This window comes from Baudoinia panamericana, assembly GCF_000338955.1.
Source record: "Baudoinia panamericana UAMH 10762 unplaced genomic scaffold BAUCOscaffold_5, whole genome shotgun sequence".
Taxonomy (NCBI): domain Eukaryota; kingdom Fungi; phylum Ascomycota; class Dothideomycetes; order Mycosphaerellales; family Teratosphaeriaceae; genus Baudoinia; species Baudoinia panamericana.
In genome coordinates this window covers 1,525,854-1,551,880 of record NW_006911261.1, presented here as the reverse complement: position 1 = coordinate 1,551,880, position 26,027 = coordinate 1,525,854, and the positions used below count along the sequence as shown (strand labels likewise).

General features: G+C 54.3%; 16 protein-coding genes across 16 annotated transcripts; 9 read left to right on the top strand and 7 right to left on the bottom strand.

Annotated features, from left to right (window-relative positions):
- The first annotated feature begins 97 nt into the window (after positions 1-97).
- On the top strand, positions 98-739 carry BAUCODRAFT_462553 (uncharacterized protein). The gene has a single exon (XM_007677739.1). The coding sequence runs from the start codon at positions 194-196 to the stop codon at positions 542-544; it is 351 nt and encodes a 116-aa protein (XP_007675929.1). The 5' UTR covers positions 98-193; the 3' UTR covers positions 545-739.
- Positions 740-933: 194 nt separating this feature from the next.
- Positions 934-3,144, top strand: BAUCODRAFT_88692 (uncharacterized protein; the record flags this gene model as incomplete). Its single annotated transcript, XM_007677335.1, has 2 exons — positions 934-1,260; positions 1,375-3,144. 2 exons carry the CDS (start codon positions 934-936, stop codon positions 3,040-3,042), a joined length of 1,995 nt encoding a protein of 664 aa, XP_007675525.1. The 3' UTR covers positions 3,043-3,144.
- A 210-nt stretch (positions 3,145-3,354) lies between these two features.
- BAUCODRAFT_33384 (uncharacterized protein) lies at positions 3,355-5,425 on the top strand. Its single transcript, XM_007677113.1, has 2 exons — positions 3,355-3,658; positions 3,765-5,425. The coding sequence occupies exons 1-2, from the start codon at positions 3,426-3,428 to the stop codon at positions 5,164-5,166; spliced, it is 1,635 nt and encodes a 544-aa protein (XP_007675303.1). The 5' UTR covers positions 3,355-3,425; the 3' UTR covers positions 5,167-5,425.
- BAUCODRAFT_461052 (uncharacterized protein) lies at positions 5,390-7,108 on the top strand. Its single transcript, XM_007677738.1, has 2 exons — positions 5,390-5,503; positions 5,582-7,108. Exon 2 carries the CDS (start codon positions 5,690-5,692, stop codon positions 7,043-7,045), a length of 1,356 nt encoding a protein of 451 aa, XP_007675928.1. The 5' UTR covers positions 5,390-5,503; positions 5,582-5,689; the 3' UTR covers positions 7,046-7,108.
- Positions 7,109-7,170: 62 nt separating this feature from the next.
- Positions 7,171-8,297, bottom strand: BAUCODRAFT_69097 (uncharacterized protein; the record flags this gene model as incomplete). Its single annotated transcript, XM_007677298.1, has 2 exons — positions 7,171-8,136; positions 8,187-8,297. 2 exons carry the CDS (start codon positions 8,295-8,297, stop codon positions 7,171-7,173), a joined length of 1,077 nt encoding a protein of 358 aa, XP_007675488.1.
- A 190-nt stretch (positions 8,298-8,487) lies between these two features.
- BAUCODRAFT_33380 (uncharacterized protein) lies at positions 8,488-9,412 on the top strand. The gene is made up of 3 exons (XM_007677112.1): positions 8,488-8,674; positions 8,734-8,795; positions 8,865-9,412. The coding sequence occupies exons 1-3, from the start codon at positions 8,545-8,547 to the stop codon at positions 9,339-9,341; spliced, it is 669 nt and encodes a 222-aa protein (XP_007675302.1). The 5' UTR covers positions 8,488-8,544; the 3' UTR covers positions 9,342-9,412.
- A 116-nt stretch (positions 9,413-9,528) lies between these two features.
- Positions 9,529-10,539, bottom strand: BAUCODRAFT_122083 (uncharacterized protein; the record flags this gene model as incomplete). The annotated part of the gene is made up of 3 exons (XM_007677737.1): positions 9,529-9,920; positions 9,976-10,449; positions 10,506-10,539. The coding sequence occupies 3 exons, from the start codon at positions 10,537-10,539 to the stop codon at positions 9,529-9,531; spliced, it is 900 nt and encodes a 299-aa protein (XP_007675927.1).
- A 943-nt stretch (positions 10,540-11,482) lies between these two features.
- Positions 11,483-11,830, bottom strand: BAUCODRAFT_122082 (uncharacterized protein; the record flags this gene model as incomplete). Its single annotated transcript, XM_007677736.1, has 1 exon — positions 11,483-11,830. One exon carries the CDS (start codon positions 11,828-11,830, stop codon positions 11,483-11,485), a length of 348 nt encoding a protein of 115 aa, XP_007675926.1.
- Positions 11,831-12,128: 298 nt separating this feature from the next.
- Positions 12,129-12,924, bottom strand: BAUCODRAFT_461081 (uncharacterized protein). The gene has a single exon (XM_007677735.1). The coding sequence runs from the start codon at positions 12,836-12,838 to the stop codon at positions 12,428-12,430; it is 411 nt and encodes a 136-aa protein (XP_007675925.1). The 5' UTR covers positions 12,839-12,924; the 3' UTR covers positions 12,129-12,427.
- Positions 12,925-13,531: 607 nt separating this feature from the next.
- On the top strand, positions 13,532-14,551 carry BAUCODRAFT_107340 (uncharacterized protein; the record flags this gene model as incomplete). Its single annotated transcript, XM_007677734.1, has 3 exons — positions 13,532-13,886; positions 13,941-14,087; positions 14,153-14,551. Exons 1-3 carry the CDS (start codon positions 13,590-13,592, stop codon positions 14,549-14,551), a joined length of 843 nt encoding a protein of 280 aa, XP_007675924.1. The 5' UTR covers positions 13,532-13,589.
- A 736-nt stretch (positions 14,552-15,287) lies between these two features.
- Positions 15,288-16,053, bottom strand: BAUCODRAFT_461019 (uncharacterized protein). The gene has a single exon (XM_007677733.1). The coding sequence runs from the start codon at positions 15,810-15,812 to the stop codon at positions 15,345-15,347; it is 468 nt and encodes a 155-aa protein (XP_007675923.1). The 5' UTR covers positions 15,813-16,053; the 3' UTR covers positions 15,288-15,344.
- Positions 16,054-17,403: 1,350 nt separating this feature from the next.
- Positions 17,404-17,655, top strand: BAUCODRAFT_122078 (uncharacterized protein; the record flags this gene model as incomplete). Its single annotated transcript, XM_007677732.1, has 1 exon — positions 17,404-17,655. The coding sequence occupies one exon, from the start codon at positions 17,404-17,406 to the stop codon at positions 17,653-17,655; it is 252 nt and encodes an 83-aa protein (XP_007675922.1).
- A 99-nt stretch (positions 17,656-17,754) lies between these two features.
- On the top strand, positions 17,755-18,390 carry BAUCODRAFT_33375 (uncharacterized protein). Its single transcript, XM_007677111.1, has one exon. The coding sequence runs from the start codon at positions 18,017-18,019 to the stop codon at positions 18,209-18,211; it is 195 nt and encodes a 64-aa protein (XP_007675301.1). The 5' UTR covers positions 17,755-18,016; the 3' UTR covers positions 18,212-18,390.
- Positions 18,391-18,412: 22 nt separating this feature from the next.
- BAUCODRAFT_460952 (uncharacterized protein) lies at positions 18,413-19,522 on the bottom strand. The gene has a single exon (XM_007677731.1). It carries the CDS (start codon positions 19,215-19,217, stop codon positions 18,771-18,773), a length of 447 nt encoding a protein of 148 aa, XP_007675921.1. The 5' UTR covers positions 19,218-19,522; the 3' UTR covers positions 18,413-18,770.
- Positions 19,523-23,358, top strand: BAUCODRAFT_460960 (uncharacterized protein). The gene is made up of 2 exons (XM_007677730.1): positions 19,523-22,263; positions 22,351-23,358. Exons 1-2 carry the CDS (start codon positions 19,828-19,830, stop codon positions 23,140-23,142), a joined length of 3,228 nt encoding a protein of 1,075 aa, XP_007675920.1. The 5' UTR covers positions 19,523-19,827; the 3' UTR covers positions 23,143-23,358.
- Positions 23,359-25,963, bottom strand: BAUCODRAFT_460950 (uncharacterized protein). The gene is made up of 2 exons (XM_007677729.1): positions 25,753-25,963; positions 23,359-25,649 (listed from the first exon to the last, which is right to left on the bottom strand). The coding sequence occupies exons 1-2, from the start codon at positions 25,835-25,837 to the stop codon at positions 23,575-23,577; spliced, it is 2,160 nt and encodes a 719-aa protein (XP_007675919.1). The 5' UTR covers positions 25,838-25,963; the 3' UTR covers positions 23,359-23,574.
- Positions 25,964-26,027: the final 64 nt, after the last annotated feature.

Genomic DNA, 26,027 nt, shown 5'->3' with positions numbered 1-26,027 from the left:
GCTCGGTTCTCGGCCGTTCAGCTGTTTCAAAGCGCCCTCCTCAGGAGACCAAAAGCACGCAAGTCGTTGCAGTTGTAGCGTCTCCTTCCGGATTCGGCACAGTCTGTCTGACACGCATCCAGCGTTAGCGCATAGACTAGTGGATCGCTATAGGATAGTTGTACGGCCATGACTCGATACGTCAAACGTGATCATGATCGGGTCCCGCATATTCCGTGTAGCTGGCGACCCGATAGCCGCGACCTCGTATGCAAACAGCAGCGTTTACTGGCCTCACATCAAGCGCACGTTGTCAAAGCATCGACTGTTGCAATTACAAACGATTAACGAGTACCGGTTACACAATCCACGGGAGCCTCAGGAGACTTTTCTGGAAGCACTTGGTGTCCAAGATACAGGTGCAGCCACTAGGAAGGCAACCTGGGGCGATAGTGCCACAGCACTAAGTGGGTTAGCGGCAGAGCGCGTCAACGATTACACAGATGGATGTGCAGCCTTCCTCCTTCTGCGCTCTTTGTTGGAACGGCTTACAACTCCTCTCTGACTGACATTCGCACCTTCCTCACCACGACTTTGCAGCTTCCGCCCCTTCCAAGTTAGCTTTGTTTCTTCACTTCATGCTTTTGCGCCTGTTTTAGTACCGCTTTTGAAGAGCAACAATCTACAAACACTTGGCCTCCGGCGCCCGTTCCGTCTCATCTCCTGGCCTTATCTCCGAACCTACCGAACACTCCAGGCGGCCGCCACAACTCCAAGGCCAACTACACCAACCGCATACGGTACTTACTTCCATTGTCGCAAGCAGCTTTCGACTGTATTGCAGTAATTCATTTGGCCCTTATGCGCAGTCGGTAAGCTCAGGAATTGGGAACGTGTGGGATGGGAAGGCAGCAGGAGCTCTGAGTGGGTTTGGTGAAGCCGTGCTCATGCGCCATGCAGAGTATCTTGCGCTTTACATGGTGCGATCAGATTGCGCCGAAGATGCAGACGGGCAAGTCGGCGCTGGAGAGCATGCGCGCATCTCCAGTCATGGATATGCCGGTGTTGAACAAGCTCAAGCGCAGGAGGATGGACAGCCCTGAGCCCCAGTCGCCAACACGAGCACAACCGGTGAAGAAGCAGCGAATACAGGAGCCCGCTTGTGGTCAGCATTCACTACCGGCAGTTGCGACCGCCCGGTTACCGGCCAAGTCGGAGAAGGAGTACCTTGCGACAGCCGCACCTGCAGTTGACGACGTAGCGTGTCAAACAACAACGCCGGTGGCGAGCGAACAGGCAACCGTGACTCACCGAGATCTCGGCGATCAAGCGCCACCCCAGATCCACACTGCAGCAAACATTCCAGGCAATGCTATAGCTGGCGGCGCACTGCAGCCGGAGCCCTCCAAGGCGCAGACTACAAGCATGTCGAACGATATTTCTATGACGGATGCTTATCTTATGGTGCCAGCAACTGTACAGCTATCGAAGCTGCAACAGGTTATTGAGAATGAGTTCAATATGCAGATCCTTCTGAAGCACAACGAGCTCCGTTTGATCGAGCAAGAACTGGCCAAGTGTCAAATCGCACTCGAACAACTTCGCCGCTGCGAACTCCGACCATATCCAGGCGCCGAGACACCGAGTCAGTCAATCACACACGGCACTGGACCCTCGCTCGCTCCACCAGCAGGGTATGCTCAAGCGTTGTACGCTGCACCTCACGGTGTCACAGATGGTCCCTACACTCGTCATTACCGGCAGTGGCTTTTGCAGGATCAGTTGTTTGACACGACGCCGCTACAGAGCCCGGCTTTTGTGATCGATGCCTCGCACACTGCCGCTCGCTCAACGCGCAATACCGGCACTTCCCGTAAGTCCATACAAAAGTCTGCTACACTGCCGAGCAGAGCATCAGACCCCATGCAGAGCTTGCCAAACTACCCCCCCGCGCCGAAGGACAAGGCGGCACCTATGATACTTCGGAGATCGACAGATGGCCGTCTGGTAAAGCTTATCTGCAACAATTGCTTGCGAGGCAACTTTTCTAGCATTCAAGGCTTCCTCAATCATTGTCGTATAGCGCACAAGGTCGACTACAAGTCTCATGATGCCGCAGCAGTTGACTGTGGGCGAGTACTCAACGAGGAAGAGGCTGCAAATCTGCCGCCGGAAGCGCAGGCTGCAGTGACGGTCCACAAACCCGGCGGCAGCCGGTCCGCTTCCACCACGTCAACACCTTTCAAGACTCAGCATCTAATCCATCCACTGAACCTTGCACAGAATGCGGCCACTCTGATCAGTCCGCAGGTACGCGATGTCCGTCAGCCCGCACCAGTAGCGCCCATGGTGTTTCTTCCTCCTACACCAGGCAGGCCGAAACCATTCACAGGTTCTCCTCAAGCTCCTCGTTTGTCAGCCTTTTTCGCGAAGTACAACCTTGGTGGTGATCTCGAGCAAGCCATCTCCGCTGCTAAGCAGAAGGTCGACATGAGTGCGGAAGAAGTGCTGTCGCCACAAGAAATCGATTCGGCTTCGCCGTCTACACCAGCAGTGACTGGGTCGAGAAGCGGACTTGGTGTTCCGCGTGCAGGTTCTCTTGCGCCTGCAGGAGCTCATTCGCGTCCGCAGAGTCGCACGGGACATCGCGAGCCCGCGCAACGTCACCGGCCGTCGCCCTTGATGCCGGCGCCGCCAAAGGCGCACAAGACAGCACGGACTGCGCACGATGAAGTACCGGAGTCGCCGCAAGACCGATCGTCTTACCTGAGCCCGCATAGCCACACGGCAGACAGCAACCCAGGCTTGGTCAGTGACCATGATGATGACGAACATGGTTCGGCATCAGAGGACGAAGCTCCTCACTCGTCTGTCGCGCATTCGCTAGGACCCACGCGTAGAGATTGTACGGATAGCATGGATATTGATGTTACAGTAGATGATGACATAGATGAGCACGGTGTTGTCATTAGGAGGAACAGCCTGCTTGGGCCGGTTGATCGTGGGTCTCGAACGACCGGCAGCCCGTCGACGAGGTTTGGTATAGGAAAGGATAGCGCTTAGCATTGCGCGTTGTAAAAGATCAGCTACGGCAACAGTGTTGGGGTGGGCTTCGCTTAGTGTCAGGATAGTTAGGCAACAAGCCGAGAAACGATTCTTCACTCCTTTGAACATCGTAAGCAATTGACTGTCTTGGAGATACCACACCGTTGTCTGCACGCAAATCGTCCAGATCAGTCATGCTACCTCTAAATCCCACTGTTGTGGTGAGAAGGTGATGACAGCCGAAATGTGATGGCTTGCCAAACGGGCGTTGCCTTGCACGAAATGTCAACCTGTGACCGTACATCCCAAGGCAACCATGTTGCGAACATGCACGCCCTCCACAAGTACTGAGCAAGCATCTCCCTTTAAGACATCTTCATCTACACCAAGTGCTGAAAGCTATGGAAATAATTGAAGCGAACAACGTCTTCCCCGGTTGGAGCACATATGTAGCGAAGGCGGCACCATTGTTGGCCGTTCTTCTGATCATTGTCATTGTGGGCCTCCGTACTGGTAAGACTCGTTCCTCTGGAGATGGCCCGCAAGAACCTCCGGTCATCTCATCAACACTGCCATGGATCGGGCACTTGCTAGGAATGACCTGGTACGGACCGTCGTACTACCAGCAAGTGAAGTATGTTCGCGCCACCCCAGCTAAGTCTTCCTGAACGCACTCTCAGGATGTTTACAATAGTTCGCCTTGCTGGAACAGTCGCGTAGCCTGACGTTCTCCTACATAGTACCCAAAACTATCCCATGTACACTCTACCAACGCTGAACAGTCGAACATACATCGTTACATCGCCAAGTCTCGTTGCAGCAGTGCAGCGCAACACCAAGACATTATCTTTCTACTCGGTTATCGTCGAGGTTACTCGGCGAATGTGTGCCTTTGACAAGGATGCCACGAAGATCATCTTCCACAATATGAACCAGGAGCATGGGCGGGACGGGTCATTGATGGCCGTCGTGCACGACATGATGAACGCTCACCTCTCACCAGGTCCAGGACTAGACGAGATTACTTCAGTACAGCTGCAGCAGATGTCAATTGTACTCAATGACATGGCGATGGAGGGTGCTCAGACGATCAACCTCTACGCATGGATGAAGCACGTCCTGTCCGTTTGCAACGGCTATGCCGTGTACGGACCCGACAACATCTTCGCTACGGATCCTTCTCTCGAACGCGATTTCTGGACGTTCGAGGAAGGCATGCTGGGTCTTGTTATCGACTTTCTCCCGTCTATCACAGCGCGCAAAGCCCACCTCGCCCGCATGAGGGTGCTCAAGGCTCTGATACGCTACGTCAGGGAGCAGCGATACCGCAAGGCGTCACCGCTCATCAGAGAGCGTATTGCCATCAACCAGTCCTTCGGCCTGTCTACAGAGATGATCGGACATGGAGAGCTGGTCTTACTGTTCGGCATCTTGGGCAACGCTGTGCCGTCAATGTTCTGGATGATCGCACACATCTTCTCCCGGCCGCAGCTGTTACAGGAGCTCAGACATGAGATAGAAAGTCGGCTTGATCTGACCTCGCAAGTTCCGGTAGGCGGGACACAGGAGGAAACCCGAACGGTGATACTCTCCGCCGCTCAGGTCAAGGCATGCCCGCTCCTGTATTCGTGCTACCGCGAAACATTGCGCGACATCTCCAACGCGAGCTCGCCCCGACTGGTGTTAGAAGACACTTTGCTGGCAGACAAGTACGTACTGCGCAAGAACTCTATCGTCCAGATACAAGGCGGCGTTCTCCATCAAGATCGCACGCTCTGGGGCGAGGACGCAGCAGACTTCAACCCACAGCGCTTCGTAACCCCAGCCAGCGGCGATTTCGATTCCACTCAGAGAACATATGCGACGCTGCCGAAAGGCGTTCCGCCGACGGCGTTTCGGGCATTCGGTGGTGGCAGCACACTCTGTCCAGGGCGCCATCTGGCGCAAGCAGAGATTATGACCTTCGTTGCTGCTCTCATTCTCGGATTTGATATCGAGTCAGTGGACGACGACTCCTTGAAGCTTCCAATGAAGGACGAAACGAGCACGAGGTTAGCGATGATGATGCCAACCAGCAATGTGGAAGCGAGGATCAGTCGGAGGAAAGGATGGGAGAAGGTTTGCTTTGAGATGACATTATGAACGCAGCAGGCTCCTTTGGCATTACGAGTCCGAAAGGGACTATCTGCAAAGGCCTCGGGCCTGTATCAGATGTGATTCTAATGTAGGCGTTGGAGCCATCGAAGGTGTAGTCGAGACGATGTTGGGCGAAGCTTGGGTTGAAGCTTGACACCATGACGCTGCACGGTTCGTTAGCGTGCCTAAGCGCTGGAAACTTCACCTCCAGAGTGTAATGGTGTCGTATTGACCTACGGCATTCAGTCGCGCTGGAAAACGGGTCGTCCCCCATCTCGTTGGCCGTACCGTGCAAAGTCGTGACCGCACTTTTCGAAGTTTGGAAGGTCGATAGAATGACAAGGTGAGTGCGACGGTGAACGGCAGCTCCAAGCCACATATGCCATCAGAGGAATGCAGCCCCTCACTCGAGGTACTACAGTAAAGGTATCATCTCTGTATCTCTTTGATCATCTACTTCCACTCAAAGACACTTGGTCAAGGCTTGATTTATGACCTTTCGTATCCACAACGCCATGAGCGCGGCGAAATGGCGCACGACAAAGCCGACTCTGCACACGTAGAGCATCCCGAGCATGAAGCCGCGCTCGCAGGAGCTCTCGCCCTCGCCAACCTCTTCAGCAACTGTGTCGAAGCCTTCGGCCTAATACACCCTTCCCACAAGTCGGAGAAGGAAGAGCAACTCCTCCTCTCACGACTTGGTCTCCAGCAAGCTCGTCTGCTAATATGGGGCGACATTGTGGGAGTCTCCTCGCCACCCAAGAACGTCACGGATCGCGCAGTACCCAAGCATCCTAGTGCGCAGTATCCTGACCTCAATGAGCCCACCTTCTTCGGCCCACGGGACACGAGGTTGGATGAGGAGAAGACGAGGACGGAGATCGAGAATGCATTAAGTGCGATCGTGGACCGCTCATCAGGACAGAGTCGGGAGCAGATGATGGAGAAGTACGGCCTGAAGCCGCCCAAGCGCGCCCTCGCAACGCAGATCGAGCCGGCGCTGGACATTCAGCGGCTGGATGGGTTCCGGGAGCGCTTCGCGCTGCTCAAGGAGGTTGTGGAGGATTACGCGCAACTCAATACGCGGCGCAGCAACTCGATTGTGCAGACGAGTTGGATGATTGCGGACTCTACGCGCTTTGGGCGCTTCATCACGCTCACGCAGGAAAAGGTGGATTACCTGATCACTCTCATGGATATCAAGGAGCGGGTGGACCGAGCCATGCGCATAGACATACGATCCCTCGGTTGGCATCTCGCCGCTGACCGACAGCGAGTCGCACTCGATGCGTCGAAGCTGAGGCTATTGCAGGAGCATTGCAGGACCGAATATCCGGAGTACCTCGACGCCGTGCAGCAAGCGTTGAACAACATCCAGCGAGAGACGCGCGAGAATGCGCCGGTGGTCAACCCGTACGCCGCAGCGCCGAGGACGGAGAAGCCACTCTTGCCCAAGTCTTCTCACACTCACGCGAACGGTGAGCGGGGGAAGCAGAAGCCGCCCAGCATCTTCAGCAGACTCACGTCGTTTGGCAAGTCGAAGGATAAAGTGCCGCAGAAAGGGCGAGCTCAGAGCATTGACGCCGCGATGTCGGATCCGCCGCGCTCGCTTTCGGATGCTGGTCCGACTCGCTACGATGCTGATGACGATGGTGGGGCGCTTGAGCCGATTCGGTCGAAGTCTGTGGGCCATATCATGGAAGGCGGGGAGATGGGCGCGTTGGATGAGGACTTCATTAATAACCGGTTGGCGCAGATGCGAACAACAGATCCGGCAAAGGAGCCGTTGGAGAATACTGATTCGCTTGCCGGTCAGATCAGCAGGCATGATCAGTATCATGGCATTGCTAGAACGCAGACGAAGGATCTGAGGCAAGGGTGGTGATTTTGTCATATCGGTGAGGGTGATAACTGCAACGAAGAGATCGCAAGCGTCGTGAGGTCATGTTGCCTTCGCCGGGAAGAAGAATGTTACGATGCGTTGCGTATACCCCGATGGCTTACTGCATCCTATCGCGTTATTTCTATAGGCTGTACATGTGCTTTCGCGCCGGCTCCGACCTTCCTACCGCCCTCTTTCCGCTTCACCCTGCACCACAAGCCTACCTCCTTGTCCAGAACAAACTGCCACATGACGCCCACCCAGCTATAGTGACAAGGAAGATCACAGTAGAACTCGTTTGCGATCGCGTTGAGCCTCCATAGCCGCGTCCATGGTATGGCTGGGAAGTCGTGGTGCTCATTGTGCAGTCCAACATTGTACGTCAGCAGGTTGAGCGCGCCGTAGTACGAGAAAGTCTCGGGCGTTGGCGCTACCTCAGAGCCTTTCTTGCTCGATGGAGCAAGCGAACGGCTGTGTTGAGCGAAGACGTAGTGCTCAGCTATGAAGTGGCCCGCGCAAGGGTGCAGTGAGCCGGCGAGGAAGGAGCTGAGGATCAGATACCCGAGTGCTCTGGCCCCGGCGTATCTGACAAGTACATAGTCGAAGGCTATCTGCACTGCAATGTTGAGGGCGTGGATCCACGTTAAGGGCAATTGATAGACCATCATCGGCCGTAGGGCATAGAAGAGGATCTGGAAAGTGCAGAAGAAGGCCTTGCCGGCAACGGAGTCCAGAAACCATGCTTCCAGCGCTGTGGGCAGGTCGGCGTCTAAGCCGTCCACCCCCAGAGACTTGTGGTGGGTCAGATGATATGGTCTGAAAGATGCCGAGTACGGGATGCCAATGGGAAGATTGGCGATGATGGCCAGTATGCGGTTCGCTAATGGAGATTTGAAGGCCAGATTGTGCGAGATCTCGTGGATGGCCAGGAAGAGATTTTGGTTGGCCGTAGCTCCAACAATATATGCCGTAAGAAAGAAGGGCCATGACAGTACGGGTGTGTGGCGGAGGGAGTAAGCGCAGAAGACTTGTAAAGCGACGACTGCTAGAACGAGTGGAATGGTCAAAGGCTCTGGCCCGCAGAGCTTGAGGACCTGTTGATACTTAGACACCATACATCTATGTTGCTTTGAACAGGAATTACCTCAGGATGGGCTTTTATGATAGCTTGCCGTCTCGTTTGGTGCGGTTCTTCCGTATAAGTCCAGAAGAAGTCATTCTTGCCCGCATCGTCAGTCTGAGCCTTGCCGTCCATGATCGGTACGTCTTTGATTGTAGAGAGCGTGGCAGTAGCGACTGGAAACGCCATATTGGCTTGTGATGGACAGAAGAAGAATGAGGTCGTGGAAGTTCACTGTTTCTGCATTGGCTTCTAGACCCTGGGCCCTTCAACGCATGTGAATGCTTGGCGGAGCTTTCCGCGGGGAGTGTCGCGTTGACCAGATGTTCGATTCGCGACAATGTGAGGGTAGCTCGATCGCTCGAACATATTGTCGACTTCAATGTGGTCGATACCACGGCTGCTGAGCCTTGCGGCCCTGCTGGTCCAGACGCAAGCACTCTACTTCTACATTGACGGGCCAACGCAGAAATGCTTCTTCGAGGAGCTACCAAAGGACACGCTGGTGGTTGGTATGCAAGGACTATGGTTATGGGGAAGATACGATACATGCGCTGACTGGTTATGAAAGGCACGTTCAAGGCAACACAATGGAACGAGCAATCTCGAGAATACGTTGAGAACCCGGATATGGTTCGTCGAAACTAACCCTTCCCCTTCCACCTCACGCTCGAACGTACTAAGTACGATACAATGTCATAGGGCATCTACATAACGGTCGACGAGGTTTTCGACAACGATCACCGCATCGTCGCCCAACGCGGCAGCAGCAGGGGCAAATTCACCTTCTCCGCTGCCGACTCGGGCGACCACCGCCTCTGCTTCACGCCCACCAACGTCCCCGCCACTTCCGGCTTCCTTTTCTCAGGCTCGCAAGTCGGCGGCATCAAGTTCGAGCTCGACATGGCTATTGGAGAGACGTCACAGATTGAGTCCTCGGATAAGGATAAACTGGGTGAAGTGGTGCAGAAGGTGAAGGACATCAATGCGCGGTTGCAAGACGTGAGACGTGAGCAGGTGTTTCAGCGGGAGAGGGAGGCGGAGTTCAGGGATCAGAGTGAGAGTGTTAATGCGAGGGTGGTAAGGTGGTCGTTGATACAGTTGGCTGTATTGGGTGTTACGTGTGCGTGGCAACTCAGCTATTTGCGCGCGTTCTTCATCAAGCAGAAGCTTACATAGCGGTCTCATATACTGCACTGCGAAGATGGTCCTGCAAAGCTATGATACCATGTCAAATCATATTCAGTGCTTGAACATTTCTATCCGGCCAGCTATGGTCATATTATCGTAGAGTGGACGTCTGCGTCTCACTATTGGAACGTAGTTGCAGCACTCCGTGCTCAACCTCTCACAGTTCCATCTCCATCTAGGAGTTGACAACAACGCCACCGTTGCAGTGGATGCACTGCCCGGACAGCTGCGAGCTGTCCGTGCTTGCCAAGAATACCACACACGTCGCGATCTCAGCTGGCTGCGCAGGCCTGCCCATCGGGCTGGTGAACTGCTTAATGGCATCCTCGCTCATGGTGGACGGCGCAAGCGGCGTCCAGACCGGACCCGGCGCAACCATATTGACGCGGATACCCTTGCCCACGAACTGGTTGCTCAAGCCACGAGTGAAGGATACGATAGCACCCTTTGATGAAGTGTAGTCGAGGAGATCTGGGCGACCAATGTAGGCGTTGACTGATGCATCGTTGATAATGGTGTCGCCCATTTTCATGTGCTCAAGGGCGTACTTGGACGTGTAGAAGAAGGCTAGATACAAGAGTCAGTAAGCTAGTGTCGTGTAAGGAACGGATATAATACGTACGATGAATGTTCGTCGCGAACGTCTTCTCCCACTGCTCCTCCGGCAAGTCGTGGATGTCTTGGATCATCATCTGGAAAGCGTGGTTGTTGAACAGAATATTGATCGCGCCCAACTTGCTAATCGCCTCGTCGACGATCTTCTTGCAGTTGGCCTTGTCTCTAAGATCCACAGCAATAGTGTAGCACTTCCGGCCGTACTTCTCCACCAGCTCGACAGTCTTCTTTGCATCAGACTCCTCGCCAGGCAAATGCGTGATCAGGACGTCTGCACCCTCCATGGCGAAGAGAACGGCGGTAGCCTGGCCAATGCCGGAGTCGCCACCAGTGATGAGGGCCTTTCTGTCCTTGAGCTTGCCGGCGGCTTGGTAGAGCTTGTGACCGCCGTCGGGCGTCGGTACGTATTCGATTGACGGGCTGACTTTCATGTCCGACTGTAGCCCAGGAGGCTCCATCTGCTGGACCGGAGGCTTCCAGCCTAGTCACTATGGTCAGTACATATCTGATTTGGAACTACAGACGGCGTTGTCCTACCTGGCTCATATTGGGATGGCTCGCCTGAAGACATGGTTACTGTGTCTTTGATTTTGTTGAGAGTGTCTGATACAACTTGCATTGAGTAGCAATTGAACAGTGGGCAGAGCAGGTATGGGAAAAGCGTATGAATATTGGTGAAAAGAGTACTTAGCCCTCCACTCAATGTGACGCGCTGAACGACAGCGTGGTACGTCACTCCTACGACATATTGCGAACTCCTGCGGACTTCATTCATTCCGCAACTGACCGTGTCGACTTACCCAAGCGATGTCGCTGATTGCGCTACACAAGCCATAAACCTCCAAGAGGTGCTTCTACAGTCGAGCAGCAGGAGTAGGTGAAGTTGGACGGGAGGCTGAGACCTACCGAGGCGCACGGTCTTTCGGCTTCCTCCGTTCTTGGTTAAGTCTGCCTCTGCTTCTCTTGCCACGGCCGCCAACCACCCCGAATCTGGAGGTCACAAGACTTCTTCCTCGTTCTCCTCCTACGGCAACAGCACGGGCGACGTTTACGGTGACGACGGTAAACTGTAGCTATACCAAACTGTCACTTCTCTCAGCTCTCGCTCCGTCCGTGCCTTTTCTCTGATCGCTGGCGCCCATTCTCTTGCAAGCTGCACGTCCGCGTTACTGGACTCTAGCGTCATGTCCTAGAAGCTCACATCCAGGCCCATTCGACTCTTTCACATGCTCGTCGTCCTCAGTCTCATCGGAAAGCGTGCTTATTTTCCGGGTGCTGTTGGTCCGTGGCGGTGTCAGAAGCTTCTGCAGGCATACTAAATCAGTAGAAGACCGTCACCTTGGACGATATACGGCATACCTGAATTTGCTGGGAGTGATGTGTCTCCCATCACACCAACCGGTAGTTCCTGCAACGCTTCCTGATCCTCTTCATATCTCTCCAGAGCTGCATCCACCATTGCTAAGTCAGTTATGTCGCAGATTTGCGAGTCGCTGCACAGCTGGCTTGACTGACTACCTGCTCGCTTCTCGTTGCCGTCCTTGGCCTTCTCTGCTTCTTCGTCTCAACGGCGAGAGTTGCCCGATCCGAGATGTCGGTCGGCATTGCACATCTGAGACGGCGATGATGCGGTCTTTGATTAGCATGTTCTCAAGGCGTTGCAAAAAGAGGACCGTAGAATGCGATGTCAAGCAATCAAACTCACGTTTCGGATGATCTCTCACGTGCCGCAAGTGCGTCTGCAAACCAGGAAGCAATGACTGAACCCAGGCCTTCAGTTCTGGAGGGAGCAGGAAGGCGTGACGGACATCATCGTTTGCATCCACAGAAGCATTTGCGCAGTCGTGCGAGACCGCATCCATCAATGTATCATCGTCCCATCAGTATCAGTGTTAGACGTCATCCTGGGGGCTACGAAGTCAGACAGCATCTGCAATGCTATGGCCTAGCAGGAATGTTACACAACAGGCGTTAGCAGCCCACTCTCCACCATCGTAACAGGCAAAACCCTCTACCAAGACTATCCATGAGGATACGACGATGATCACGGAAAGCTATGACATTGGCCACTGTGCGGAAACAATCCACCATCACCGTATTGAGGAGATTAACAAGGCTATGTAGACGGCCGCTACAGCTGTCGACCGGTTGCACCAAGCAGAGCGCTCCGCATTGGCGCGTTCTCGCCAGCATATCGCTGACGAAGAGAATGCAGCCTGTCAGCCATCTCAGCATCTTATTGCGGGTTAGGAGGGTGCTGCATGCCAACGTTCTCAACAGCGCATCGCTGCCGATCGAAGAGAATTAGATCAGCTTTGGACGCAGCTACGTTGCGAGACATTGCAGGTCGAGCTTGCTACTGTCAACGAGAGCATTGCTACAACAGAGCAGTCCGTAGCGAACGTCAGCACTCTGGGAGCCTTGGTTCAGCAAACCTTAAATACGCTTGCGTTTGTAACTCAGCAAACGCTAGGTCCATTGCAGAACCGCAAGGTTGCAATCGAGTCAGCATTGGACAATTTGAAAAGGGTCATCAACGATGATTGAGGGGAACTTGCGAAGTAGTGATGGTACCTAGGAGCCGGCAGATGCGCAGGGATGTAGTGGCAGGACAATATGATAGTGCCGCGAATTGATAGCATTGAAGGTGCGGGAAATTCATGGTGGCCTGCTGTGAGGTTCCAAGACGAATACAGCCTCATCCATCTCCACAAGCCACTAACCACACCAGCACTCATACTCCGTACAATGGGCAGACAGACGCTAACAGTGAAGAGCGATGTTCCGCGGTGAGACCGCACCTCACTTCCACTATCCTGGAGCCGATGCCCGAGCCGATCTCGAGACCGCGGCTCGTTGTTGGTAAACATACCACTCGCGCTTTCCGTAACAGCCCCGAGTGCTCTCTGCGCGGCAAACACAATTCGATGTTGGAACGTCGCTTCCCATCAGAAACTGCTCTGGTGTGCTTTGACAACACTTCTGAAGTGAATAAGCTCTTCCTGGTGGCTTTTACCAGATTACTTGGCTGCAGCGCTTGGCATATGAAGACTCCACCCTTATCTACAACGAACCGCTACCACGCAGCATGCTGGAAGTGACCGTTCCTGCGAATCTGCCGCACCACAGCTGGCAAGCTCTTGTATAGCGTCCTGATCGGCACGCCGTCCCGTGGTCGAACGCCTTGGCTCCCACTTAATTGGAGCAACCATCACCTCAGGATCTCCCATAGGGTTCGTTCGGAGCCCCGGTTAAGCACTCACTACCACAGGACATTCCTCATACCGTAGCGAGAGACAGGTGATCGACAGATGCACGAGACTATACTGTGGAGCCGTACACCGCAGTCCACTTTTCGGTGCTGCTCTTACCGCGTTGAGAGGACAACCTCCCCCGTCAAACCTCTTAGCCGTTGAGGGCAGCGTTGCTAAGTCGCAAACGGTACAGCGCCGCAGACGTACAACCACGCCTCTGAGTAGTACGATAAGCATGTCCCGTACGGGCGGCAATAAGAAGTGTAGGCTTATAGTAAGTAACAACCACAATCCTTCCTCAGCTGCGCCAACTCTCCCTTACTATCTATCTCTGCATTCGACGCCCGAGCCTCCCTAAACCGCAGTCATGGTCGTTTACCACCATGTCATCAACAATGCCTACACCCCCGCACAGACCGTCGAGCTCTGCTCACGGGCTGGGGTGACAAAGGCGAACATGAGGATCGATAAGATCTTCTGCAGCAGCTTCATGGCCGGTTGTTTCCTAGCATTCGCTTGCTTCGCACTCCTCAGCACGAACACTGCGCCATGGTACCAAGAGAATGCGCCTGGTTTGATCCGGATGCTCGGTGCCTTGATCTTCCCGTTCGGACTCGTAACCATTGTGGTAACGGGAGCAGACCTGTGTACTGGAAGCTTTATGGTGAGTAGACGCTACACGGCGCAGAGATGCTGGACAGTCATTGACGGGCCGCAGTATACAACCATTGCAGTTCTGCATCGCCGATTGTCGCCACTGAAGATGCTTATGCATTGGTTCATAACCTTCTTCGGCAACCTGGCCGGCTCCTTGTTCGTGATGGCCATCATCATCGGCTATGGTGGCGTCTTCTCTAACGCAACGGTAAGCAATGCCAGCAAGCCAGCGAGTCCACTTCCGAGCACTGACAAATTCCCTCTATTAAACAGTACAAAGCTGAAGTGCTCACCTTCGCGAACACGAAAGTGGTAACCCCTCATTGGCACCAGATCTTCCTCAGAGGCATTGGTGCCAACTGGCTCGTCTGTCTGGCCTGTTTCCTTGCTTTCATGGCGCGTGAGTACTTCTCGAAAGTGGTCGCGATCTGGTGGCCGACCTTCGCCTTCGTATGTCTTGGGTTCGATCACGTGGTGGCAAACATGTCGTTCATCCCTGCTGCCATCTTCTTGGGGTCTCCGACGATCCACGTCGGCTATTACATATGGAAGAGCATGATCCCGGCATTGCTCGGAAACATCATCGGCGGTGGACTGTTCGTAGGCGTAGTGTACTGGTACATGGTTCGTATTTTCAGGGAGAAAACGCTAGTTTCCAATGTGCTGACATAGCTCGCTCTAGCACCTTACGGGCGACAGCAAGCCCATCCCTATCGACGGAGGCATATGGGATAGCGACCAGGAACCGATCGTTGGTCGGGATACCCGCCACGAGTCGAATGGTGATGAGATTGCTCCAGATGAGCGCAAGAAGAGCGCATTTAGTGCGGACAACATGGTGTAAGACACACCATGTTGATTGCCAACGTGATGACGGCGCGGCACACTAGCCATGAGTGATGCTAGTCTGCTAGATAGACTGTGCACTCCATCGGTTCTGAAGTGAAGACAGCCTTGGTATTCATGAGCTTATTGCTGAGCTTACTTGCAGCCGTTTGATCTTGGTCAAAGTCGCTATACTACGTCGCTCCCAGAGCACTATGTCACCGTTACTCATGTTTGCTGCTTGTCCTCCTGCAGCCGTACGTCATGTCTCCATTCTGCAATCGCCCTTTGACATGCGCGCATTAACCTCGTCACCAACGAACCTATGCCGAAAACTATACGGAATGAATCAGGGGTATCCGCCATAACATCGAAGCCATCCACGGAACAACGAGAGTCCGCTCCACACAATGCAATCATCAGGGATTCGTCCTGCCTCGAGCGAGACCGAGACCACACTCCACAAACGCCAGCCAGCCAATTTTGTTACATCCCGATTGATGCCCTAGTGTTACACCATGTCTAATGCGTTGCAGCATTATCCTATCCTCTGAACGCCGTCTTCGTGCATCAGTATGCGCTGATCAGGCGCATGAGAAGGCATCGAAGCTGACAAACTTCGATGATCCTGATCGAAGGGCTACCTCAGACTTGGTCGACGCTTGGCAGCGCGAGCCTGAGTGAAGGAGCTGAAGTAACTCTCCAGCTGTAGGCGGGCCTGCTCGGAAACGCCATTAGTGCTGCTTTGGCTCGTCGTCGACGACAGCGATGTCCGTGACGAGCATGGCGTTAGGGATCGTTGAGATGATGCCGTCGATGGTTGTTGTGCCGATGTTCTCATGAAGTAAGATGTCTGATACTGCTGCTGCTCGGTATATGGCGAGCTAGCGATGTTCTTGTCCGTGAAATCAACAGCTGGCGGCAGGACGTAGGCCGACGCCGTTGATGACCAGGATAGCCGCGATTGTGATTGCGAAGACGGTGACAACGGCGTCTGCGGTACTGATGTGTTTCCTCTCTCAAGGTCGGCGAGACGACATGCTTGGGAGCAATATGGCCCATGCGACTCTTTATCGCAAGCGAGGCAGAAGTCTTGGAAGCAGTCCATATTGATGAAATAGCGATGATTGTCGGCGGTGATAGTAATGTTGACTGTCGAATCAACGGATCGTAGTCCAAACCGAAGGGCAAGGAGCGAGGTGACGACTCAAGTAACAGTCAAGGACGCTGATGAATCAGAGGAGCACGGCCGATGGTGGAATGATGGTGAGAGATGGTGTAAGACGGTAGGGCTCTCTTGTGATTCTTGCTTCAATCCCAGTCTAATAAGAATGGCATAATATGGCGCGATAGTGGAATGCAAACAGCAGTCGAGTCTTCAGATGAGGGGAGAAGTAAAGACGTATATGAGGGGTTGCGTGATACCAAGATGGTTGGCTGATGCGCTACTCCAGCTCTGTGCTCAGGCACACTCTTTCCATGGCGTCGAATAAAGAGGTCCGCAGATAACGTCTGTGGGTCCCCCGTTCAAACCTGCGCAAGCGCAAGCGTTCAGGCATGCCAACGCGAGTGGCGCTGTTTCGAAGATCATGCATGCGCCTCAGCGGAAAAGATTAGAACAGGGATTGCGTGGGCGGGGACTAGGTTTCGAAGCAGGAACCGTTGTGGTGGGCAGAGTTGGGAAGGGGCCAAAGCTGCTCTTCACATTGACAAGACAGGGACGGAGGCTAAACGGCTGGGCCCACCATCTTCGCCGAGCAGATCAGTGTATCAATCATGCTCAGTTGCGGTACGTGCAGTACGTACCTTAATGGGGGTTGGGTGTTGCTGGGAGTGAGCTGCAAAGTGAGAAGCCAGCCCAAAGTCCAGCCCGAACGAGCGGCGCAAGGACCGAGCTCGAAATTCGAAGACGCGATAGCCGCAAGGCCAAGACCGAGCGAAACAGTTTCAAGTCCGAGTGGGGACGACACAATGACTGTGCAGTTTTCATTTCGTTAACCGCTCTCTGCGGCACAAAGCTCTCGAACATTTTTCCGCGCGCTCAACTCTTGCAGGGAATGAGTCGTCTCAACCATCAATGTGCCTTTCTCGGCGTCGTTTGGCGAGGCCTCAGCGGCAGCCTGGGCGCGCCGAGATCGCAGAGACGTACCACCTCAACCACTCGGCAAAGTGCACCCACTGATACAAGCTTGCTCTTGATCAGATGGAAGTCCGCCCTCATTGCTGTTCCACGACTATCAGCCTCGTGCTCATACTACTCACACCAAGTCGGCCTAGTCCACACCACCAGAGCGTGCTGTGAGAGCGGGCCCCACTTGCGCAATCTGATATCAATGCAGGTAACCGAGAACGGACGCTTGCGCTTTAGCCAGAGTCGAATCGCTGTCCGTGAAAAGTCTTACTGACCGCGTTATTGGAAGAAACCGCTTGGTTTATCGACCTCGGCGATCCGCAAATGTCCGACAGGAGGGCCGTATTGTGGCCGATCGTTTTGCTTCACATGGATTCGCAATTGTGTAGGTTATTGCGACACGACGGCCAGCTGCGGCCGCTATTTGCTCTAACGGCACGCGCACAAGGATGGCACATTCCATGATCACGACTGTCTCCACCCGGATCTCAAGCTTGGCCGTTGTAACCCCCACGCTACTGCTTGCTGAGATTGATGCTTAATCAAGCTTCGAAGTCCCTGATTCAAAATGTCCGAGTGCATACAGTTTGAGGAGGTGCATGAAGAAGACTCCGATCTCTGCTACTTTCCCAATTCGAATGGAAGAAGCCGCAAACAGAGGATTCACCATGAAGGCGTTGTTTGCTCGTTACACAGCAGCAATGCCAAGCGCATTGTGGTGGCGCGAGGGTTGGCTGGAGCACGGACACTAGAGGTCCCCGCAGTCCGTCTCTTTGGCTGTGTGGAGGAGTATAGTAGTGATAGACACGATCGACAGTAGAGCGACATTAACACTGGGATTTGATGGTGTGCGCTTAATGTACACTGATAGGCGTTTCATTGCTTGTAACAATGAGCGTTTCAGCAAGTTTTGTAAGTGCTTGTCCACAACCGCTTGTCTAGGGAAGCTCGGTAACTTCGGCAAGAGCATCCCACCTCCCGTTCTGCACGCGGAACGGGCGCCTGGCCAACCGTTAGAAGCCGAGTACGGGATCAATCCAAGACAGCAAGCCCTCACGTGGTTTCATCTTGTCCCTTCTTGCTAATGTCTTAGACAGCTTTCGAAGTTGGCTGCAGGCACGTGGGTGAACACTCGCTTCTCCGCCGGTGCCTAGCCTTAGCTGCATCCTGCGCCCTCCGATATGTCGAAGATTACAATCAATGCGCGCGAAATACGGCATCTAGGCAGGAACCGCCAGTGCTTGCAGGGTACATTTACGATGTACTCTCCGCATGCTGAGAAAGCCGTAGAATCTGCTGACGTGGCTCGAATGGGAGGTTTTGCTGCGACGTACAGTGACGATGTTGGTAGGACCAGCCTCCGCAAAGTCATGTAGCACAGCATGTTACTTGAGCGAGCCAATATTTTGGTCTTCGTTTCCATGTCATCATTGCCGTATAAGGGTATGCACTGGAATGCATTGTGATCATCGTCTCATTGGCCGTTGCTGAGCGCATCTAGACCGTGGAGGTTTTGGATGCAGCCGCCTTGGCATTTTCGAGGGCTATATGAGCCTTCCCTGAAAACCAGTACTCAACCAACGATGGCTCCAACCTGACGCGGATCCCGACCAAGTCCGGTTACTCTCGGCTTCCAATCTGTGGTTTGGCGTACAAAAAGGCGGCCGCAGCGTACGGAGATACACTTGGTTACCCTTATCCTCCTCTTAGCGGCGGAATGCCTGAAACCTTCTGATGAAGGGCAACAGCCAACGTCGTACACTACCTGCGTTGCTGGGCAGTAGGCAGCTCTTGAATCTCACCGCTTGACCCTTCATATCTTCGTCTCCTTGTTGTCTTGGAAACCTCAGAGACTACCTCATGGTCTTGATTGAGTTACGCGTGTGAAACTCATCTTGTTGGTAAGGGAGTGGTGCGGACTGCGTCCCACTGACTTCAACCAGATCGCTTCGTTGTGTGCTTCGGCTGTCTCTCATACGCATTCGGACTTGGTTTCTTCCCACTACCTCGTCCTTCTGCACTGTTTCCGTGGTTATGACTCCGAGCTGGCTTCTTACCACCCGCCTTCTGTGCCCGACTCAGATCTGGTTCACCGTCGCTTTCATCGCTACTTGAGTCGTCGTCGCTGTCGCTGGCGCCAGGCTCGTGCGGCTTGTGGTAGATGCAACACACTTTCGAACTCTTCTTTCCCATCCCCTCATTGTCCACGACCTCCTCCGCCCATCGTACGTGCTGCGATTGTTGCGGCTCGCCTCGTAGCCGTAACGTCGCTGAGGGCGCAGACGATTCCGGTTCCGTCTGCAGAATGGTGTGGGAGCCTGATGTAGGTGCCGTGCCTGACGTGCCTGAGGTTCGTACGGTAGTGCGAGTGAGAGGAGCCATTGTGTCTGAAGTGATTGGGTAGTGAAGGTTCGGGAGGAAAGGTTTGTGAACACCGTCGCGTGCTTGCCGATCTAGGTCCGCTTCTAGAATCTAAGGACTGGCAGGGCTGTGACGTACCTCTCACGGCCCGTAGGACCGCTGCTGGACCCCACTTCTGACTAATCACCCGCCGGAAGCTTAGGCTGGACGTAAGGCGTTCTGTGCGTTCGACGCGATGTTGAGCCTCTTCTTGCGCGGATCACTTCGCTGCACGACACACCCACCGGATCATACCGCTACAGGCCAACACTCATCGGCACCGCAAGTGGACAGCGGCTCTCATTAGGAGGGTTTGCTGTGTTGCCTGGCCACATTGTGTCACCGCGTGCTTCACTTCTGAAACACCCACGCCTTGCAATTGAACAGGCCAAGCTTTAGCACATCCTTCTCCTGCTAAAAGTTCGAAAGCACCTCAAACTGTGTCCTATTGGTAGGGAAGACCACTTCTTGTTGCATGGTAACACCTGGAGCCCACCTCACGGCGGCTGCGCATTAACTTCCCTCACTCAACGCGCAAACTGCTCGCAGCCTCCACCTACTCAGACCTTGAACCCTCCGGATCACCGCCACGATGTCTATGACCATTCCAGAGCTTGACGCCACCGTGCGTGCCTTTTATGAAGGCCGCGGTGAGCAGCAGAAGCAGGCTCAAGCCAGCCTCAACCAATTCAAAGAGAACCCGGATGCATGGCTTATGGTGGACAAAGTGCTGCAGGAGGCGCAGTATCCGCAGACCAAGTATCTCGGCCTTCAAGTCCTGGACAACGTGATTATGACGCGGTGGAAGGTGCTACCGCGCGATCAGTGTCAAGGCATTCGTAACTTCGTAGTCAACTTCATCATCGAGAGCAGTAGCACAGAGGAGAGCTTACGCAAGGAGCGAACATTACTGAACAAGCTCAATCTCGTGCTTGTCAGCATTCTCAAGCAGGAATGGCCGCATAACTGGCCGACTTTCATTAACGAGATCATTTCCAGCTGTAGGAGCAGTCTGCCGATTTGCGAAAACAACATGGCAATTCTGCGCCTGCTGTCAGAAGAAGTCTTCGACTACTCTGCCGATCAGATGACGTCCACGAAGACACGGCAACTGAAGCAGAGTATGTGTGACGAGTTCACTAGCATCTACAACCTATGCTCGGAGATCCTGCGGACAGCAGATCAGGCGAGCTTGATCAAGGCGACGCTGGAGACACTCCTACGCTTTCTCAACTGGATTCCGCTCGGCTATATCTTCGAGACGCCACCCGGCGGTGTGTCATTGATTGAGACGCTACGTAGCCGATTTCTGGAGGCGCCCGAATTCCGCAACATCACGCTGAAGTGCTTAACGGAGATTGGCAGCTTGCAGACCGAGCAGAACTTCAACGACAAGCTTGTCATGATGTTCACAGAAACCCTCACAACCATCTCCAAGATTATTCCGCTATCACTTGACCTCAAGAGCACATACGCTTCGTCGAACAGTAGAGATCAAGAGTTTGTACAGAACCTAGCTCTCTTTTTATGCAATTTCTTCAGCAATCACCTTTCCATCATTGAGAACCTGCCAAATCGCGACTACTTGCTGCACGGCCACTTCTACCTCATCCGGATATCGCAGATCGACGACCGCGAGATTTTCAAGATCTGTCTCGAATACTGGACGAAACTGGTGTGCGAATTATACGACGAAATGCAGACGCTACCCATCACCGATCTGAATCCACTCGTCAGCATGGGCGTGAGTGGGCTAGCAAACGGCGGCGCACCGAATCCGGCGGTATTGCAAAACTACCCACTGCGGAAGCACAAGTACACGGACGTGCTGTCGAACCTACGACAGGTCATGATCGAGAAGATGGTGCGGCCGGAGGAGGTGCTGATTGTCGAAAACGACGAAGGCGAGATTGTGCGCGAGTTCGTCAAGGAGTCAGACACCATCCAGCTGTACAAGACGACGAGAGAGTGCCTAGTTTTCTTGACGCACTTGGATGTTGTGGACACAGAGCAGATCATGTCGGAGAAGCTGGCGCGGCAAGTGGATGGCACTGAGTGGAGCTGGGCCAACTGCAACACGCTGTGTTGGGCCATCGGCTCCATATCAGGAGCCATGAATGAAGAGACCGAAAAGCGCTTCCTCGTCACTGTCATCAAGGACCTGCTCGGCCTCACAGAAATGAAGCGCGGCAAGGACAACAAAGCTGTTGTGGCATCGAACATCATGTACATTGTTGGCCAGTACCCTCGATTTCTGAAGGCGCACTGGAAGTTCCTCAAGACGGTCGTCAATAAGCTTTTCGAGTTTATGCACGAGACACACGAGGGTGTGCAAGACATGGCGTGCGACACCTTCATCAAGATTGCGAACAAGTGCAAGCGGCATTTCGTAATTCAGCAACCCGGCGAGAGCGAGGCGTTCATTGACGAGATTGTTCGCACGATGCGTAAGATCACGTGCGATCTCAGTCCGCAGCAGATCCACACTTTCTACGAGGCTTGCGGTTATATGATTTCTGCGCAAGGGCACAAGAACACCCAGGAGAGGCTGATCGGAGAGTTGATGAGCTTGCCAAACCAGGCCTGGGACCAGATCATCCAGTCCGCCCACCAGGATCCGACCATCCTGCAGAACGCGGAGACGATTAAGGTGATTGGCAACATTATGAAGACGAACGTGGCGGCGTGTAGCAGCATCGGACCTTACTTCTACCCGCAAATAGGGCGGATATACATCGACATGCTCACAATGTACCGCGCCTCTTCGCAGCTCATCGATGAAAGCGTGCAGAGAGACGGACCGATTGCGACGAAGATGCCGAAGGTGCGAGGCTTGCGGACCATCAAGAAGGAAATCCTCAAGCTCATCACCACATACGTGGAGAAGGCGGACGACCTCGAAATGATACATCAGACACTTGTGCCGCAGTTATTGGAAGCTGTCTTACTCGACTACAAGCGCAACGTGCCGGATGCGAGAGAGGCGGAAGTGCTCAGTGTCATCACGGTCCTCATCAACAAGTTGCAGGTACGTTGGACTTCTCACACCAGCAAGTATATGCAGGTGCGCAGCCTGCACGTCGATGTGATGAGTAGCGCTAACTGTGGACGACAGGGCATGATGACTGAGCAAGTACCCGCCATTCTCGATGCGATCTTCGAATGCACTCTCGACATGATCAATAAGGACTTCTCCGAATACCCAGAGCATCGCGTTGCCTTCTTCTCCCTTCTACGTGCCATCAACCAGCGCTGCTTCCCTGCCCTGTTGAAGCTCGACGAAGCGCACTTCAAGCTCGTCATTGACTCCTGCATGTGGGCCTCCAAGCACGACAACAGGCTTGTCGAAGGCGAGGGACTCAATATGTGCATAGAGCTGATCACCAACATGGCCGACTCAACAGACCAGGGCACCTGTGATGCCTTCTTCCGCCGCTTCTACACCACCATTCTGCAAGACGTGTTCTTCGTGCTCACTGACTCGGACCACAAGGCCGGCTTCAAGTACCAGAGTATGCTCCTCGCACGCATGTTTTGGCTGGTGGGCATGAACAAGATATCCGGACCCATCTACACGCCCGACCAAGCGCAGCCAGGCACATCGAACCGGGACTTCTTGCAGAACTTCGTGGCTAACCTCCTGAGCAATGCATTTCCCAACCTACAGGCGGCGCAGATCACGAACTTCATCCGCTCATTGTTCGAATGCACCGAGGACATTATCAAGTTCAAGCTCATTCTTCGTGATTTCCTCATCCAGCTCAAGGAGTTTGCGGGTGACAACGCGGAGCTCTTCACAGAAGACCGCGAGCAAGCGGCCAAGGAGGCCAAGGATGCGGAGAGGGAGCGGGCGATGAAGGTGGGTGGCTTGCTAAAGCCGAGCGAGCTGGATGACGACGAGCTATGACTGGGCAAAGAGGTGGCGTTGAGTCGAGGGGTGGGCTACGGAGAAATGGCGGCGGAGGACGTGGCCGAGGCGCTCGGGCTGTAACGGCCTCCGATGTGCTAGGTCACGCGGCCCACGAAGGCTTGGACAGCTTGGGCGCTCCAGGCGAATGATGCGTTTGCTGCAAAGCTTGCTTGTTTGCTGCGAAGATACCTCGCGTGCTTTCGAATCGAGGCCGGATATACCTTGCATAGCATATGGTGGACTCTTCCGCATGGCGCAGACAGAGCGCTCGAAGCGGCTATACTAGCTACGGAAAGATGTAGAGACAGACATCTGCCAATGACCAAACAACTGTTCTAAGGAGCTTTTGCGACGTCAATTGCTTTGTGGCTCAAGTGCACGAATGTCTAATGGGTTCCCAAGGCTACATAAAACAGCGCTCAAACGCTCCTACAACATCATACTCCGCCTCCTGCTTGCAGCTCGCTCTGATCTTCCTGCACCGGACGCTGCCGCTAGAGTGATCGCCCTGCTTTCCACAATCGGCGTCTCCTCTACCAAGCCTTTTGGGACTGAAGTGTGCCTTCTATGCGAGGTCGTTCTTGGCCGTGTCTGGCTCGCTGGTTTGGAGTGCTTATCGCCTGGTTCTGCAGGCGACGAAGCAGCTGCGACGGATGATGTCTCCTTGAAGTCATAAATGTCCACATCCTCCAATTTCGTGAGCGCTGCTTCTATGCCGTCCGTGTCTGGGTCCATAGGCGCAATCTGGCGCCATTGATTCTCGCCATTGGTGTCCATGAGCGTGGCTATAATGCGTGATGCCGACGTGCGTGGAAGGCTCCCAGATTGTTGCTCTGCGGACTGCGTGACTTGGTCAGGGTCGTTCGCCTCTCCGCCATCCTGCCGCAATCTTTGCAACGGGTGGCAGAACGCGACATCTTCTACGTAAGGTAAGTCCTTCCAAGCGCTCTCCACCTCGTGGCCATCATCATCGACCGATTCTCTCTTGATCCGTACCGTCCGTGGCGCTTGGCCGGAACCAGGTCTACCGTCCAAACCAGCCCTAGGATCCGGATCCGACGACGCGCTCATAGCACGACGTGGATCTTGAAGCCCGCTGATTGCATCCACCATTTGCTTTGTGGGCCGCCGCATCTTCGCAATGAGGCTCGGTTCGGCGTAGTTGACAGAAGCGCGTGCTCTGCGAGACGGTCGATTACCGCCGTCTGTCGCTTGTGAGAGCGCGCTCATATCGCCTGGGGGAGGCGTACCAATGCGGCTGCTGTCACCAAAATGTAGCGCGGAAGGCTCGGAGGGCGTAGGTGAGAAGAGGTCGGGCGGAACCGAGGGAGTCTCTGAGGTCTCGTCTCGCGCTGGTGGTGCATCTGCTGGTATGATCTCTGTCGTTTGCAAGTCGTCCTGCAGTGTTGGCGCTTGCGACACGACAGAAACCCGCCCGGACCGCGCTCGCGAACGGGCGGTTGGCGCAGAAGGTAAGAAGTCGGTCTTCTTGCTTGACGGCTCCGGCCACCCCTTGACAGGCTTTCCCGAGGCCCGCTGAGCCTTTCTGGGTGACATGTTGGCACTTTTTTCTCCCAGTACTTTGCGCACCGCTTTGGGTGGCGTCGCCGTTGGTTGTGTTTGGCCTGCTTCCATGTTCGCTTGGCCGTCTGCTCCCCGATCGTGACCAGTGACCGCAGCCACCGTTGGGTGCATAGTGGTCTTGCGGCTGAAGGTGAACTCATCCACAGCAGGCGGCTTGATAGACTTATCAATCTCGCGGTCGGCCAGCTTTCTCTTCGCGCCTGTTCGGAGGATGGTCGATGGCTCTCCATCCTGCTTAGATGGTGACTGCGGCAAGATAGAATGGCGTCTGATCTCGAGTCTCGGCTGCCCATCCTTTCGCCTACGGCGCGTCTCCAAGTTGACAGTCAAGCTCGCTGGCAGCTCCTCATTTTCGGAAACCCTCGGGGACGACTTGCTTGCGGTCGGAGAAACCTGCTTGACTGGCTCTTCGATCTCAAAGTGTGAGATTGGCGGGGGTCCGAGATCTGGCGACCCAGCGGAACTATGATCCGACAACCGTATGTTCTTAATTTCGTCTGCGCCGAGCGTCCGTCGCGGATACAGCTTGTCTTCAGTAATCGTCGGCATCTGACTCTCACGCATGATCTCCGATAGAGGCTGTCGTTCTCGCCATTGACCTTCCAAATGCCTCTTTTCCCGCGGGCCAGCCTTTGTTATATCGTCGACGCCTGGTGCGAGAGCGTCCATACCTCCCACGAGTCCGCTCAGCTCCGCCAGCTTCGCTTGCAGCTCATTTTTGATCCTTGTAACTGCATTCCTATCGACCGCACCTTTACGCGCGACCTGAACCTCATTCTGCAGCTTCAGAACTTGCTCCCTGAGCTCGAGATTGTCCGCCAGTAACCGACCAACCTCCAGCTCCAGACTTCGTATGCGCAAACTCTGGCCGGAGTTATTCTTGGCAAGTTCGCGGTTCTGTCGAATAAAGCGCCTCTTCACTTCTTCAAAGTCAGCAGGTGGTCGCTGTACAATCAGTCTGCTCTTAGTGCGCATAGTGTCGCGCTATCAGAAACATAACTTGGTGTGTTATGGAAGACTTACGTGCATCAACACTCTCCGGCCCCGGCTGGGGTGAAGTGGTATTGCCAGCAGTCGCGACGGTAGGCGGCTCGTTCAGGCGAGCCATATGCTCCTGCTACACTGTCGGCTGTAGGCATACGAAATAGCGCATGTTCTTCATCTTCCAAGCGTGCCACTGCCATCCCCAAAATCGTGGCGGAATCAACGACTGGCGTTGCTCGGCTGTTGCGAGGGGTAACCGCCGTTAGTGGCAATCGCGTCGCGTGTCCCACATCGCCGCTGGTGGGGCTCATACA